The sequence below is a fragment of the Scophthalmus maximus genome, chromosome 10, assembly GCF_022379125.1.
Source record: "Scophthalmus maximus strain ysfricsl-2021 chromosome 10, ASM2237912v1, whole genome shotgun sequence".
In the NCBI taxonomy this organism is placed as follows: Eukaryota; Metazoa; Chordata; class Actinopteri; order Pleuronectiformes; family Scophthalmidae; genus Scophthalmus; species Scophthalmus maximus.
This window is the reverse complement of record NC_061524.1, coordinates 8,624,271-8,639,637: the sequence shown is the minus strand read 5'-3', so window position 1 is coordinate 8,639,637 and position 15,367 is coordinate 8,624,271. Positions and strand designations below refer to the sequence as shown.

The 15,367-nt window shown below is 43.1% G+C and overlaps 1 protein-coding gene across 7 annotated transcripts in view; it reads left to right on the top strand.

The window, feature by feature from the left end:
- cpeb3 (cytoplasmic polyadenylation element binding protein 3) overlaps positions 1-9,316 on the top strand; it is a 33,682-nt gene extending 24,366 nt beyond the window's left edge. For all 7 annotated transcript variants that reach the window (XM_035606770.2, XM_035606772.2, XM_035606768.2 and 4 more), the window contains 4 exons: positions 6,136-6,254; positions 6,364-6,478; positions 6,979-7,160; positions 8,549-9,316. In XM_035606770.2, coding sequence (XP_035462663.2) covers positions 6,136-6,254; positions 6,364-6,478; positions 6,979-7,160; positions 8,549-8,776 — 644 coding nt within the window. In that variant the 3' untranslated portion in view covers positions 8,777-9,316. The remainder of the gene's footprint in view (positions 1-6,135; positions 6,255-6,363; positions 6,479-6,978; positions 7,161-8,548) is intronic.
- The last annotated feature ends 6,051 nt before the right edge of the window (positions 9,317-15,367 follow it).

Genomic DNA, 15,367 nt, shown 5'->3' with positions numbered 1-15,367 from the left:
ATTTTGAATAGACTTGGCTCTACTAGTATCCAAAACCAGGAGGAAAAATGCAGCATCCTTTTAGGGGAATGAATGAGCTTACGGCAGCGGGAGGATGCCGCCGTGTAAGGGGTGGGAGACGTGGGACTAAAGATTTGTGTATAATTCATCTCTCATTCTTATTTAAAACTCCCCACTCAAAAACTACAAGGGGAAACTGCTAAAATATTCTGTTAATATCACACTCCATATTAATCTGCAACAAAGCGTGGGCAGATGCCCAGAAAATGTTCAGGGTTGGGAACGAGGGCACATCTGCATGTGTATGGGAACGTGTCCTCCTGTTGTGTGGACTGTGTGACGGGTGTTTCACAAAAAAGGGGATTCGCAGGTCAATGGCCTCACTTCACGTTAAACGTTCTTCCAAGCTTGACCGAATGGAAGATAGTTGTCACTTTCCGTCCTGCTTCACATTTAACTGCAGGCAATGTGCGTCTGGGCAGTTATGAATGTGCTCTGGTACAGGGATGACTCACATTGTGGCTCAGTCTAACTTCAGGGACAGGGGAAGACTCATTTGGTTTCTTGAAATGGACTCGCAGCTCGGAGAGGAAGCAGGAAATCGCTGTGTTCTTTGTCAGTGGATAGACCAATTAATCGCTCGACAGATTAATCAGGCCGATATGGCATTTTTGAGATAATAGGCATCGGCTGATGCCTGCGCTTATGAGTTCAATAGGCGAACAATTTCTGCAAACACATCTGTAGACATTTAAGTTTTTTATTTTTTTATTTAGAACAATAAGTATAGTGCAGAGCGCAGATCTACTGAAGCACACAATATGTTTCTGTGTTGTTTGTTACTAGCACTACTTTTATCAGATGCAACAAAAACAGCATAACAACAACAACATAATATAGGCATTATACAGTATGTCACTGTACGCACGGTGTGCTCTTTTTTTCTTATTTTCTTGTCACTTTAATGTCATTTTGAGAAAAATCCTTTTTTTTGTCCATTTCAGGTTGTGTTACCTATTTACCATTTTCTTGGCGCATGTCTTTGATGCAAGAGGTTAGCACTGTTTTCTTAGGGTTACAAATGTCATGATATTGCAATAATAACATTAATGCAATAAAATAAGGGGCCATATGAAATTACTTTCAACACTTTTCAGCTGTTTTCAACAACCACTGTACACTATGTACCCAAGTTAGTGAATGCATTTCTCAGAAGCAGAGAATATTGTCCTTTCATTTGTCAGATGGCCAGAGCCCCTTCTCCTAATGAATACTAGTAGATCTTGTGTAATGGTTTGCTAACACGTTCATCATATCGCCCGAAGAGATAATATGTTAAAGTTACCTAACCCACAAAATGTACATTCAAAACATTCAAAATTTTTTCTACGTTTTCCATCGAATACGAATTCAGAAGGTCACTAAGAGTGGTTGCAGAGACCTGCCGCAGTGGCAACAATAAGTTTGACGTCCCTCTGCATTTCTCAGGTCTCAATTGATCTCTTCGCCCTCTCGTCGGGATTATATCCAGTGAGTGACTTCAGAATGAGTTGATTAGCGATGCTCGGTTTCACAACCTCCCCTACTCTATCACGGTCTACTCTCCAATTGCTCCAAAGCCTCAGGGTCCTTATTTGTTTTTGGGAGAGCAGATGTTTGTGTCTCCCTCCCCAACCATCCTGCCAAGCCCTCGTCTTCTTCCCCCTCATTGTGTAAGCTGCTATCAGCAGTTGGTCTGTTCACATTTTGTGGCAGAGTTACAGCCCTCTGCAGATTGCATTCCCTCTCCTGCTCTCACGGGATAAACATGGAGGCTTGGCTTTCGCTTTTTACGGAAAACTGCCTCAATAATTTTGGAGTGGACCTATGTCTGTGCGCTTTAGTGCTTTCTCACTTCCACTGCAGCCCTGAACCCTTTGTAGACATTAGCCGTAGGAGGTGTATTTGTGAACACAAATGTCTGAATCAGTCGGACCAAACATTAACTGGACTTAAGCCTGCCAGCTCCCTAGTACACTCTGTGCAGAGCAGATCATGGTTCTGTCCAAAGAGCAAAATCTGGCTACCACCTACTAAGCTCATTAATTAACATGTTATATCTCATTTAATCTGCACAAAAAACCTGTCGTTTGAAAGAAGATTATGTCAGTACACTCAAATACTAAGATAAAGCCAGGAGACCAGTAAGGTTTGCTTAATTTGGCACTAGCCCTCAGCCAAGAAAGAGTCCAGCAAATAAAACCTCCTGGTAAAACCACAAATTTAGTTTTTTTCCATCTTTCGTTTTTCTACATGTTCAATTTACTAGTGGACTTGTAAGTGAACTTACAAGTGTTCATTCGTGATCTGCCTTCAGAGGTGCTGGTTGGCAGATTTTCAAAAAAGGCTAGCACCCAACCCTGTCTTTGTGAATGCACAGGCATGAGAATGGTCTGTAATTATTCCATTAATACCCGACGCCGTAGTAAAGCTGAACCTAATGCTATTTGTTTTGCAGTTAAGTGGTAGCAGTTAGTGAGTTAATGTCTGTTTTTACAGTAATTGTCATTAGGTTGCTTGTTGAGGTAACCACTTCACTCCTCATGAGTCAAGCCGCTGGCCTCCCGTACAGGAAAGACTCTTGTCCTGCATGAGGTCATTGGTTTGTCCAGTTTGTCTTCTGCGTTTGTCTGTTAACGCTGTACGTCATGACGGAAAATCGCGCAGCCGTACGTTTCCCCTCCATCCCAGCGGACAGTGCTGGGAGCTCGGCAGCAAGGCCCTATAAATCTCAGACACGAGCCACTGCAGGTCTGCGCTCTCCTCCCGTGGCGTAAGCCTCTGCACTGCGCAAGGCTGACGGAAAAAGAGACAGATCCCTCAGCAATATTCAGGCTAAATATCAGAGCATTAAAGTGGCATAGTGCCCTGTGAAGTCTGGCACCGTCTGCTTTAATCTGAGGTTCCTGGCACTGGACCGTTTTCATGAAGAGCCTTGCCGTGTTGCTTAGGCTATTGATCATAAGTACAAAAAAACCCCAGAAGAAGTTGAGATTCACATTAGAGCTGCAACAGTTAATCGATGAATCGATTAGCAATCGATAATGATTAATCGGTTCACGTAGTTTTTCATGAAAAAAAGTCAAAATGCTCTGATTTCAGCTTCTTAAATGTGAATATTTTTTGGGGTTCTTTGCTCCTATATGATGGTGAACGAAATGTGTTTGGTGTGTGGACGAAACAAAGCATCATCTTGGGACACACGATCGAGAAGAGAATGAAAAAACAACAACGAAAATAATCGTTAGTTGCAGCCCTAATTGCCATATTAGGTGACAGATTAAACGTAACTATTATACCTTGGATCTGTGGTGGTGCAGAATGTTTTTAAGGACATTTTAAAATGTGGAGTTCGCCAGGAAGTGTCGTGACGGCCGCGTGTCTGTGTGGAGGTTGCATGATCCCTCCCATGCCATGCGTGGAGGTTTCTCTCCGTCTTCCTCCCACAGTCCAAAGACGGGTGTGAATGTGAGTGGACGGTTGTTTGCGACCCTCCCTGGTTATACCCTGCATCTCGGCCAAAGACAAATGTCAAACCCCCCCCCCAGCCTGTTTCATCAGTTTTGCAGCTTTGTGACTTTGGTTGCGTCTGTCTCAGCCTTTATATCCCCTCCTCCTCTCTCCTCCTGCTCCCCATCCCCTTCCATGCATTTTCAAACTCTCTGTCTGTATAGCGTTCATTCACGCTCTCCTCCCCTTCCGATCTTTTCTCAAATTTTTTTTATACCTCACTTTCAATGTGTCTCTCTTTTCTCCTCCCTTCCGTATTTCTCTCTCTCTCTCTCTCTCTCTCTCTCTCCTGCCCTGGGTCATAGAACACGTTGTTCCCTTCTTCAGACTGTATGAGCTGCTGGCTAGCTCTGCCTTTTCATGCTGTGTGTGTGTGTGTGTGTGTGTGTGTGTGTGTGTGTGTGTGTGTGTGTGTGTGTGTGTGTGTGTGTGTGTGTGTGTGTGTGTGTGTGCGTGTGCGTGCGCGTTTTGTCTTAGGGGCGATGTCAGTGCTAAACCACATGATTTTCTCCCAATGACAATCCCTCTTTATGTAACCCGGCAACAGAGAGACGGGGGTTTTTTCATGTCGGTCGATGACGAGGCACACGGAGAAAGATGACGGTGGCTCTGTCGGCTCTTGTGTCAACCAATTACCAAAAAGGACAGAGATTACAATGGTCACTTAAAGCAGCAGATTGCAATTAGTGTTGTATTGTGAACATTATGTTTTCCCCACGATGGTAAAGCCCCACAGAGGTCACTCTCCTGTTACTTGACCATACAGAGCTCAAAATAAGAACCGTTAGGTGTTTTTAAATTGGTAAGAGCCTCTGTGATTACTTTGCATAACACGAGACGCGTCGAGTCACTTTGCACTGTGTCTGCGAATGTGTTAACTATGATACTGATCCAGAACCACAGACAGACAGAAGCAAATGCCTCTGTGTGTGTACTTTACAATGAAATGAGATGTTACTCATTTGACACAGTAAAAAATTGAAATGACATATTTTTCATTTCATTATGAAACTGTGGCACACATTTACGTACGCACTTGCCTAAAGGACGTAGTCGTACGCGTCCTGGACCACCTCAGACTGTGGTCTTGAGTGAACAGATCTCAAATGCATCTTATGGGTGCGTTCCTCTTGTGATCGGATCGCCGTGGATACGTTTCAACATCAGGTCTGAGCGGGGCCGTTCTGACAGACGGCGTCACACACTGTACGTGTGTGACGCCGTCTGTCAGGGCAGCAGCTGGTTGAACACTAACGTGGACGCACACGCCCGCTTACGCACCTGCTTTTTTTCCACCTTCAATGCTCGCTGCATTTTCTTTCTCGTCCTGTTTGTATTCCCTCCCTTAACAGCACCGTATGCACGCACCCTTCCTCCCTCCTTAACCTGACACACACATACACACACACACAGTCCGACGTATCCACATACCACAGTTGACTGGGTCTGCCGAGTCAGGGTTTTTTCCCCCCTTCCTTTCCCCTTCACTCAGCTCCTCTCAGGAATCTTGAAAGTGGAACATGACAGTTGAACATTCCTCTTTGCCATTTCCACTCATGCATTTATTGAAATAAGTGTGTGTGTCTGAGGTTATGTGTGTGTACTGACTGAGCGACAGTTTCTAAAAGTGGGCTTCTCAAGAAACACCGGAACACACAGCTTTTGTAGCCGTCCCAAGGGACAGTTCAGACGGCGCGATCATAAGTTAGAGCCTCGGGTAGAAACAATTCAGTCCATGTATATGAGTATATATGAATATATGTGCGTATGAATGTGATCGTGTGCACTTGCGCTGCTCAGACTGCGGCTCATATTCCCCTGACTCATGGGTGCAACAGGCGGCGTTGCAGGGCTTCTGCTAACGTAATCAGATGACTCATTCAAAAGATGACTGTGTCTACTGCGTTTTGACAGTATTAGAGATAGGTACAGTATTCACGCAGATCTCTTGGCTGTCAAAAAGGGGATTTAGGCTCTCAACCTTTTTTTTTTCCTTCAGGTCTCTTATAGACCCTCGTAGCATTGTTTGATGGATGGACCCTATTGAGTTGGTTCTCTGTCCCTCCCAGAACGCCTTAATAGCTCTGACCTTGGATAAGGTCTCTGCTCTCGATGATAAATAATGCAATAGTACAGAGTGACTGTCGGAATTTCTCCTTCTTTTCCCCCCCCCAAACTATCTCTATGTGACCCACGTTTTCTGAAAAAGAATCTGCAGTGTGTGGCGATGATCAATTTTACATGGTTTCCTTTAGGAGCGGCGGCGCTCTTAGCCATTTAATCTGTGGCAGCGCAAGCAGCAAGGGGAAGCGGGTGTAGAGCAGCTTATGGAGGCGGGCGTAGCAAAAGAGGACAGAAGAAGAACGGGCCGCAAGGTCTTACGCCTGCGTCGGGACTTAGTCGTACGAAAGTATGAATTACTTGGAAAAGAGTATGAGGCTTAGTCATCGTATTGTGAATTGTACAATGTGGACAGTGTCAATTCTTGTCCAGAGGACAGACTCATAGTCACAAGGTTATGACTATTAATACAAAGTTTTGTTTCTGTTGGTGAATATCTGCTTTTTTTCTTATAATCGGTCTCAGGCTATGCTTTCCTGCTGTTCCAAGAGGAGACCTCTGTTCAGGCCTTAATTGACGCCTGCATCGAGGAGGATGGCAAGCTCTACCTGTGTGTGTCCAGTCCTACCATCAAAGACAAACCGGTGAGTGGCAGACCTTGAAATCTGAGTAGGTTAATGATGCGACATCTGTCCTAAAATGCATTTGTTTTGTAGTAGCCAAAATCTTTTGTCCCTTGTCTCTCATGTGCAGGTCCAGATCCGTCCCTGGAACCTGAGCGACAGCGACTTTGTCATGGACGGCTCACAGCCACTGGACCCCCGTAAGACCATCTTTGTAGGAGGAGTGCCGCGGCCCCTGCGTGCAGGTAATCGACTAACGTACCCCCAAAAAGCCTCTGAATGGGATTCACAACATTGGCTGGCATGGTGCACAGAGGCCGGAGGCTGCAATGAAAAGTTCTCCCCAAGAGAGAAAGCAATCCTCTTCTTGGGTTTCCAGGACGCGGGCCAAATGGATGTCATGTTAAGAATTCATGGTGTAATGGAAGGCTCAGTCTTTCTGTTCGCAGGATAAACATCGCTGGCTTGTCTGCAATGTGACCCCCTACTAATTATACCAGCCAACTGAGACCGCTGCTCTGATGAATAGTGCAATAGGGTAGCTTTTTTTTTACATGAGTTAATAACGGCGTCAATCCCAAAAGTTTAACTTTTTCTCTAGTTTTTGCAAAGAGACACTGAAGGCTTTTAATTTGACAACAAAGGGAAGTGCGAAAAAACTGTCTTTAACTCGCAAAAAACTCCTGAGAGGTCCTGCGGACGGGCAGCAGCACTAATCCTCCCTCCCCCTCTCGTCCTTTCTCAGTGGAGCTGGCTATGATCATGGACCGGCTGTACGGGGGCGTCTGCTACGCCGGCATCGACACCGACCCTGAGCTCAAGTACCCGAAGGGAGCCGGCCGCGTCGCCTTCTCCAATCAGCAGAGCTACATCGCTGCCATCAGTGCTCGCTTCGTTCAGCTGCAGCACAATGACATCGACAAGAGGGTGAGCGAGTTTGCGCGCCTCCATTCACAACATCCTCCCCGCTGACAGAAAGCAGCATCCCCACCACAGCTGAGGTTTTCACAGTCACTCCTATGGCATGCACCAGGGCTGAACTCTGCCTGAGCCCTCTCCCATGTATCAGAGCTTTCATTATAGCAGGGGTTTTCAGCCAACTGCTCAGCACAGCCTACAATAACGGAAGGCCCGGGCCCGGCTGTGTAATCACGACGGCCTTTGGCCGCGGGAGTCCCGACAGATGTTTCAAGTCGCAGACACATAGGGTCGGTTTAATTATAGTAGTTCCCTATACATGTATAGCCACTCGGGGCTGAGCTGCAGCCCGGTTATTTTAGGCTCGCCGGGGCCAATTGCAGTGGGATAGATCGTGACCAAGAGAGACTGGTTGTCGGCCAGGAAGTCAAGCCTCTTAAGGGCGGGGCAGTCCGCCGTGCCTACCTCAGCTAATCCCCGTCCGTCTTCAATGGGGGGATCTTGGTGTGGGTGGATTTATTATGACTGGAGCTGTGTGGAATACGATTCATGTTCAAAACAAGGCGAAGAAAATATCACTTTCAAAACTGGTGTGAACAAAAGAGCATGTAAACAAGTCATCGTGGTCGGCAACAAAAATCACATCATTAAAAATCACACCGACTTTCCTTTCTAATTTTCTTTTTCTCAGCATTAACAAGTTCATTAACTGCACACAGCTCTTGATGATAGCACATACTGTAGCTATGCACATATATAAAAAAGAATTGAATACTGTAGAGACCCCCCTCCCCCGCTCAGCGTCATGCCCACTGAGTTGATGTCGGTATTAAATATCATGGCAACGTTGCCATTCCTGCCCTGTGCTTCTTCTCAGTTCCCCCCTGTAAGGTCACAGCAGTTTGCAGTGCATTTGTTGTTTCAGAGTTGAGCCGAGACGAGACGGAACCTCCTCCTACTGTAAGGATTCGATAACCTTTCATTTCGTGGCCACACTATAACAAGGTTAGCGTCCTGTCCAGCCCCGCCCACTCGTGCACAGAGACGTCGCCATGGAGACTGAGCATCTAATTTCTCGTCTCCTTCCTTGCTTAGTGGTCAAACTCATTTTCACTGGAGGACAGGAGGATACCTGACTTTGTTTTATTTTAGAGATTCCCAGGGCATGGGGGTTTGTGGGTAATTGCTTAAAAGCAGCCAACGCACCTGGGTCGGCATTACACGCTGTCCAGAGGACTCATCTGGTTGCATGGGGCAACAGAAGATGATAATAATCTGGCACATTTTTTGCAGTTGTTTAGAGAAAAGTATACCAAGATACTTAAATTGATTTTTGTTTGGATCTGTGTTTGTGGGAGACAATAAACTAAACTCTTGCCTCTCATTCTCCTTCCCAGGTGGAGGTGAAGCCATACGTCCTGGACGACCAGATGTGCGACGAGTGCCAGGGGGCACGCTGTGGGGGGAAGTTCGCCCCCTTCTTCTGTGCCAACGTCACCTGCCTGCAGTACTACTGTGAGTACTGCTGGGCCAGCATCCACTCGCGAGCCGGCCGCGAATTTCACAAGCCACTGGTGAAGGAAGGGGGCGACCGCCCTCGACACGTGTCCTTCCGCTGGAGCTGAGGGGGGGTCATGAGTTGGCCCTGCCCCCAGTGAACCCACACCTGACCCCTGCTATCCCACAGCCCAGGAGAGTACTGCAACCTCCCCCCGACACACACACACACGCGCACACACACACACACACACACACACACACACACACACACACACACACACACACACAGCCCCAAGTACTCCACCCTGCTCCGTACTAACACCTCATGAAAAAAAAGGATACCATCAAACACACCGGACTGTCTTCACGCCGCACGGCTCTGAACTCATGTGTTCGTCTAGTGTTCCCCTCTGATGAAGCATTGTGGGGAAATGAAATGCAAAAATTTATCAGCTTATCAGAATTTGCACTTTGGCTCAATTTCTCACCAAACACACACACAGACACACAAACAAACAGGATGGTATGATAGACCCCCGTCAACTCTCAGTCCCCTGTTCTGTTGCCTGGGTGGTGCGGTACGTCCTTTTGGACCCCCCCTTACCGAGACAGAGGTGGGGCCATACAAATATATTTTTTTTAAGTAAACACTTTTTGTTTTGTATCTATCTATCTATATCTATCTATATAGATATATAGAGAGAGATAATTAAAATTGGATGTGAACGGAGCATGCACTTCTATTGCCCCTAGTAAACCGTAATAATTACCAAAGGCAAGTGAAATTAATGCACAGAGAAAAGTAAAAATAAGTGGCAAAAGATGTAGCAAGATTCAACAACTATCCAGTAGTGTGGGCCCGTATCGCCCGGAGTAAAAACATAACACGGCTATATTCGCTTTCAATTTTGACTCTGAAAATATTAATACCTCATGTGCGCAGATCTGATTAGTTCGTTTTTTTTTTCAACTTCTAGGTCTTTATTTTTATAATAACATTATTTTTTAGTGTTATGCAAAATGTAATGCTGCAATAGCTTTGCTGCTAAATCCACGGTGTAAACGGATACCACAAGTACTTTATTCAGGCTGGGGATGTAACATAATAAATAACAGGTCCAGAGAAGAACCTGGCGTTTGAGGATTGCGAGCTGTCGCAGGGGGCAGGGGGGCGCCCCTTAGACAACGATGGCTACCTTTGTGGGGGTCGGGGTGGGTCGCCCCGAACTGCATGTTTATTTCAGTCAGGTTGCTGCATGCAATACACTTTTCAGTATCATGTCTACTATTCAAATTCTGTCCATTTTTGCACAATACACTATAGGCGAACATTCGACTCGCACGGAAACTGGACAGACACGGGGAGAACTGGTCAAAGGAATCATGGGGGGCTTAGTTTTAATAATCACAAATCTAAAATAAATGTAGGATTACCGTTTAAAAACTGTCTACGATAGGTGAAGTACTTTTTTGCAGTGATTGTTGATATAATTGTGCAATTTTTTTATACCGTATGTAGTTAGGTCTGAGTATGCCTAGAACTGTGATTCGCTTTAACTGTCGTTAACGTCCGACATAGAAGTCCTGTGAAACTTCATAACTAGTGTACGCACACGTGCAGTATATATGTTCTCTTGTACACACACACACACACACACACACACACACAGACACACAAGGACGGCTATCTCTTACGCACACACACACAGGCCTACAAACACCGAGTCGGATCTGAAGAGAAAACGCAACAATGTGAGCTTAAAACTGAGAACTGGGAGGGGGGGGGGGGGGTTGTTTTTTTGTTTGTTTGTTTGTTTGTTCCTCCGCACGTTTACGTCCCACAATGCAACCAAAGAGCTCACATGTTCGAATTTTTACAGACCAGCCTAACACACACGGGGCGGACGGCCGCCTGCTCGCTGACGGTGCAGTCGATTAGATATGAGGAAAATGGGCAGATGGGGTTTGGGGGGGTTAGAAAATAAAACATTGAAGCTACTGGAGACTTGAGGTTGATATACTGAGCTCTGCACATGCTCTCACTACATGACAGGGGTGGGTGGGTGGGCTCGGGGTGGGGGGTAACATCGCAAGAATGTGCAGATGTGCGAGCTGGGGTGGGGGGGGGGGCGGGTGTTACCATATTAATCCAGATTTTTTTTTTTCCTGCAAAGCTTGAAGTAATGGACCTGCTTAAAAATGATGGACATATATAAATATATATATATATATATTTTTTTGTTTTTATTAAAGGGGTTATGGTGCGCAGTTCAAAAAGGCGCGGGTGGGTCGGATGTGTAGAAACTTAAGTACTGGCTGCTGAAGACGAGGCCGCTCTGGTTTGGGGTCGCGGGGGCAAGTTACACTGGTTTTAGCAGTTTTGTGGACAATCTGAACAGGATCCTACATCATTGCAAGTTAATCTGTGTCGTCGTCCCCCTCCCCTCATTTCTTTTTTTTTTTTTTTTTTCGTGAGTTGTGATTGTCCCATGCTGGCGCCCCCGCAGTCCCTCTCCCCATTTTCTCGTTTTAGTCGCAAACTGTTTCTTTTGTTTAGGATAGATGTTTTTTTTCTGTTTGTTTCTTGTCCAAGTAAAAAAAAAATATTGAAACTTAGCAGAAGATCCTTTTTTTTTTTTTTTACCGATAGAAAAAAAAAAGAAAAGAGGCTAACCATGAATAATAATAAGTATCCCTTTGAAAGTGAATTCTGGGTGTTTTCGTGACATTTCTTTCCCCACCCAGACAGGGTTTCTATGTTTGTTCCTTCTCTATGATAGATATTTGTTATGCACTACTCTTTGTATCAGAACAGTTTTCGACAGTCAGCCGTTCTTTTTGTTAAAAGACGAAAAAAAAAAAAGAAGAAGATGATACAGCGTGCTTTCTGACTGACAAGATCTTTTGCAATACCTCAATTTTGAACTATATTAGGAGAGAAACTGATATTTTCTAAGTAAGTTTATTCAGATGAAAAAAAAATATATATTAATTTAATTCTTCGAGAGAAATGATTTAACAGATGGTTGATTTTTTTTATCATGCTTATTTGCTTTTATTTTAAGAATTTATTTTTTTGAAAAAGACAACAACTGAAGGAGCTAGAGCTTTATTACCTAATATAATGACGTAGTTAGCGAGAGTACAGTCGACTTTATGACAGCGGAGTTGACGGCGAGTGTCCCATTGGTCGAATTGGACTAAAACACCAGACGAGCTCTTTAGAGAGAAAAAAAAAAAACCAACAACAACATTATCAGGTGTCACAGAGAAAACTGAACATATATCCCACGTTTTTTGTATATTTATAATCAATCATTTACTATGCTGACCAGAGTTGTGAAAGAGATCTTCTGTTCATTATTTTTTTAAGAGAAGTTTTTTATGTTTCCTATAAGTATGTGCTCCTTTTTGTTTTGTAAAAAAAAAAGAGAAAAAAAAGCGACGTGACCCTGATTTGTTAGCCTGACAAAAAAAAAAATTGACAAAAAGAGAGAGACTTGTGAGAGTCAGTGAACAGCTGGAGGTAAAAGGAGAAGAGAATGTTATTTTTAACACAAAACAGACACGAGTCTGTTCACCTGTAACTTGACCGGAAGCCCCCGAGGTGCATCAATTGACTGGTGGCCTTCTATTCACGCAAGACTTGAATTAGTCCCAATTTTTTTAAGGCTAAGAACCTTGACTCTTTGTTGTAATGTGCAATACTGTTTGTACTGTTTGTAGAAAAGAAGAAAACAAGAAAAAAAAAAGAGGCATAAATCTTTATTGCAAAATTATTTTCATTGCAAGCATTGTGATTCACTAAAATCATTTTCTACTGTGTATTTACCTACTCTACCTGCTAGTACCTTCCAGTAGTAATGTAGCCTTTGTACTGAGAAATTTTCATTATTTTTTAGAAAGTTTTTTGCTAAAAAAGAAAAGAATTTAAACATATTTACATATTTTCATTTTTATTTCATTTTTTTTTTCTCTACAGACTTATTTCTCAACCATTGATAGTTGTTGTTTCTGGGGGAGACTTTCATATCTGGTCAATGTCATCAATATTATTTTGTATTTTTACTTGGAATAAATTAATTTTATGATGCTGATTTCTTTCAAAGTTTATTTTTCTCATTTGTTCACTTTTCTGCATTTCTTTTTTTGAAGCTGAAAAAAACAACAACAACAACAACAACTTTGTAATATTGTTACTTAAGTGTTGCAATTCTTGAAATGCTACAAGCTTTATGTGTTAACTGGCAGATGTTGCTTACATTAGTGTGAAAATGATCTATAGAGGAAAAAAACGACTCACAAGCAACAGGTTGCTGGTTGGTGATGTTTAAGTGATCCGCAATGTAAACAGATGAATGGGCACTTAAAATAAAACTGGCAGAATGGAGCCTATATGTAGTATGTTGTGATGTAATTGTAGAAGATGGAAAACACCCCTGACAATTTACATTGCTTCTGCTACTCCGATACTTATACTACTACTACTACTGCTGTTACCTACTTACTGTACAATAACTCATTGTCACTTTGGGCAGTGGAGAGCAACACTTCCTCACACGTGACATATTCAAGAACACCTCCGAAAGAAAAACCGCAGACAGACATGTCACGTGTTCCTCCTCTCTCGACTCCATTCACCAGTGTGATTGTATTCAGGTATGAATGTCAAACATAGAAATGCACCGCATCATATACAGTAGACAATGGGACGAGTTCAGTTCTTTTATTCAGAAATCCTACATTTCTTCCTTTTACATCTTTCGCCTCAAAAGGATCATTTTGGGAAATGTGCTTATTGACCGCTGCTCTCGTTGCACTTCCTCTCGTGGATCACAAACACAAGCCGGCACACAGTGGAAACAGGGGCGGGGCAGCTGGGAAGTAACAAAATCTGAAATCAAATGTGTCAATCGAATTTCACACTCGCGAATGTGGTCTCCTGGACGATATACAATTTTTGGTCAAGGGGAAGTGACTTCCGGGAGTTTTAATTGTCGCAAGAAAAATTGCAACATATAATGTGAAATGTGTTGTTTTACACAGCAAAGACGTAAAATGTTGTCTGCGGGTTTTGTAAAAATTCTAACGGAGCCTGGCTACAAGTTTTCAGTCTTAATGCTAAGCTTTACTAACCCAGCTTCAGACTCAAGCTTGAGAGAGAGGGGAGCGGGGCGTCGATATTCTCATTTAACTTCGCAAATAATCACATTTCCCAAAAATAACAAGAATTTTTCTTTAATTCCCGTCTTGAAATGTATTTTTGTTTTATTTGACGTCCCTTCCTCTGACAGTCTTTATCTAAAAGTGAGAATGTTATTTGTGGCTGACCTTTTCTAACCAGTTTTACAGCGGATGCTATAAAACTAACCACCGCTCATGTCACTCCTTTCTCTCCTAAGACTCTGTATTATTCACCACCAAGTGTTGATCCGTCTCCTGGCCTTCTTTTGTTTTTCCCTCTCGCATATCAAAATCATTTATACCTGAACTTGTAAGAAACAAAAAGTGTATGTGCAAATGGAAAAAAAAAAAAAAAGATTTGGATGATGGCAACCATTTTCTATATTCCTCTCTATAGATATACGTATGTAATTTCATGTAACTAGACTTGGGTAGTGTAACTGTATATTCACGTATGCTTCATGGGCGTTCTCTGGGTAGGTAAACACTGTAGGTCTCATCATGTTGTGACCTCAAAATAGATGAAAAAAAGACTGGTGCTTTTTCTTTCTTTTTTTTTAAACCAACATCCCACTACTTGTAATTGTAATTTTCTGTTGTTAATGAAGGCTTCTGTGCGTTTTATTTCCTCATTTTTGATTTCCTGACTTGAACATACTGGTTCTATCTTGGCGAGGCCTTTGAGACTGTTGACCTGGACGTCTGGTTGTCTGAACTTCTTGCAGTAATAACTGTGATTTGGAAACATGCGAGCTCGACGCTGCTAACGCTTACCACTGCTTCAGAGATTGTGGTTCCCATCTTAATTTTTTCCTTTTTCTGTACTAATAAGCAAATCTTATTAAACGTAGTTGTATGACGCTGTGAAACCCTGTGGTCTTTTGCATGGCTTCATTCCCCCCATCTGTCCTTTTACGAACCAGGGCGCTGACCTCTACTATTTCTGCATTATGCCTTTGGCAATTTACTGTCGTTATATTCATTCCTTAGATTCAGATAGAGGCAATAATATGACGAAACATCACCATATCCGACAACTTCATCACAAGTAGACGCTCTGTAGCTTTCGACCAAATCACGAGCTAAATGTTGAGCAATAAATTCTGACCTAAAGAACTAAGTTTCAAAATTGTTTTCAATTTATTAAAATTTTATCCAGAAAAATTCAGACGCCAACAACAAACTTGTACATATGAACCAACTAGCGCATATAGTGAAAGCAGGATTTGTTCTTCTGGTCACATGACTTGATTTAATTTTCTGGAAACTTGATTATTGATGGTTTTTGAAGCTATACATTTATCTGTATTTAAATGTCAACAATATGTAGGCGCAATTACACAATGTGGTATTTGGATTCTCTATATAATTCCACTCATCTTGACCCTGATGCAGACAAAGTAAACTCACCACAAAGTCCCCTGTTGTAGCAAGAATGAATTATGAAAACTCAAACTTCAAGGCCAACATAAATAATTAATATATATATTTTATATAATCCTGGTGACACCTGCTGCAGTGCCTGCATTTTT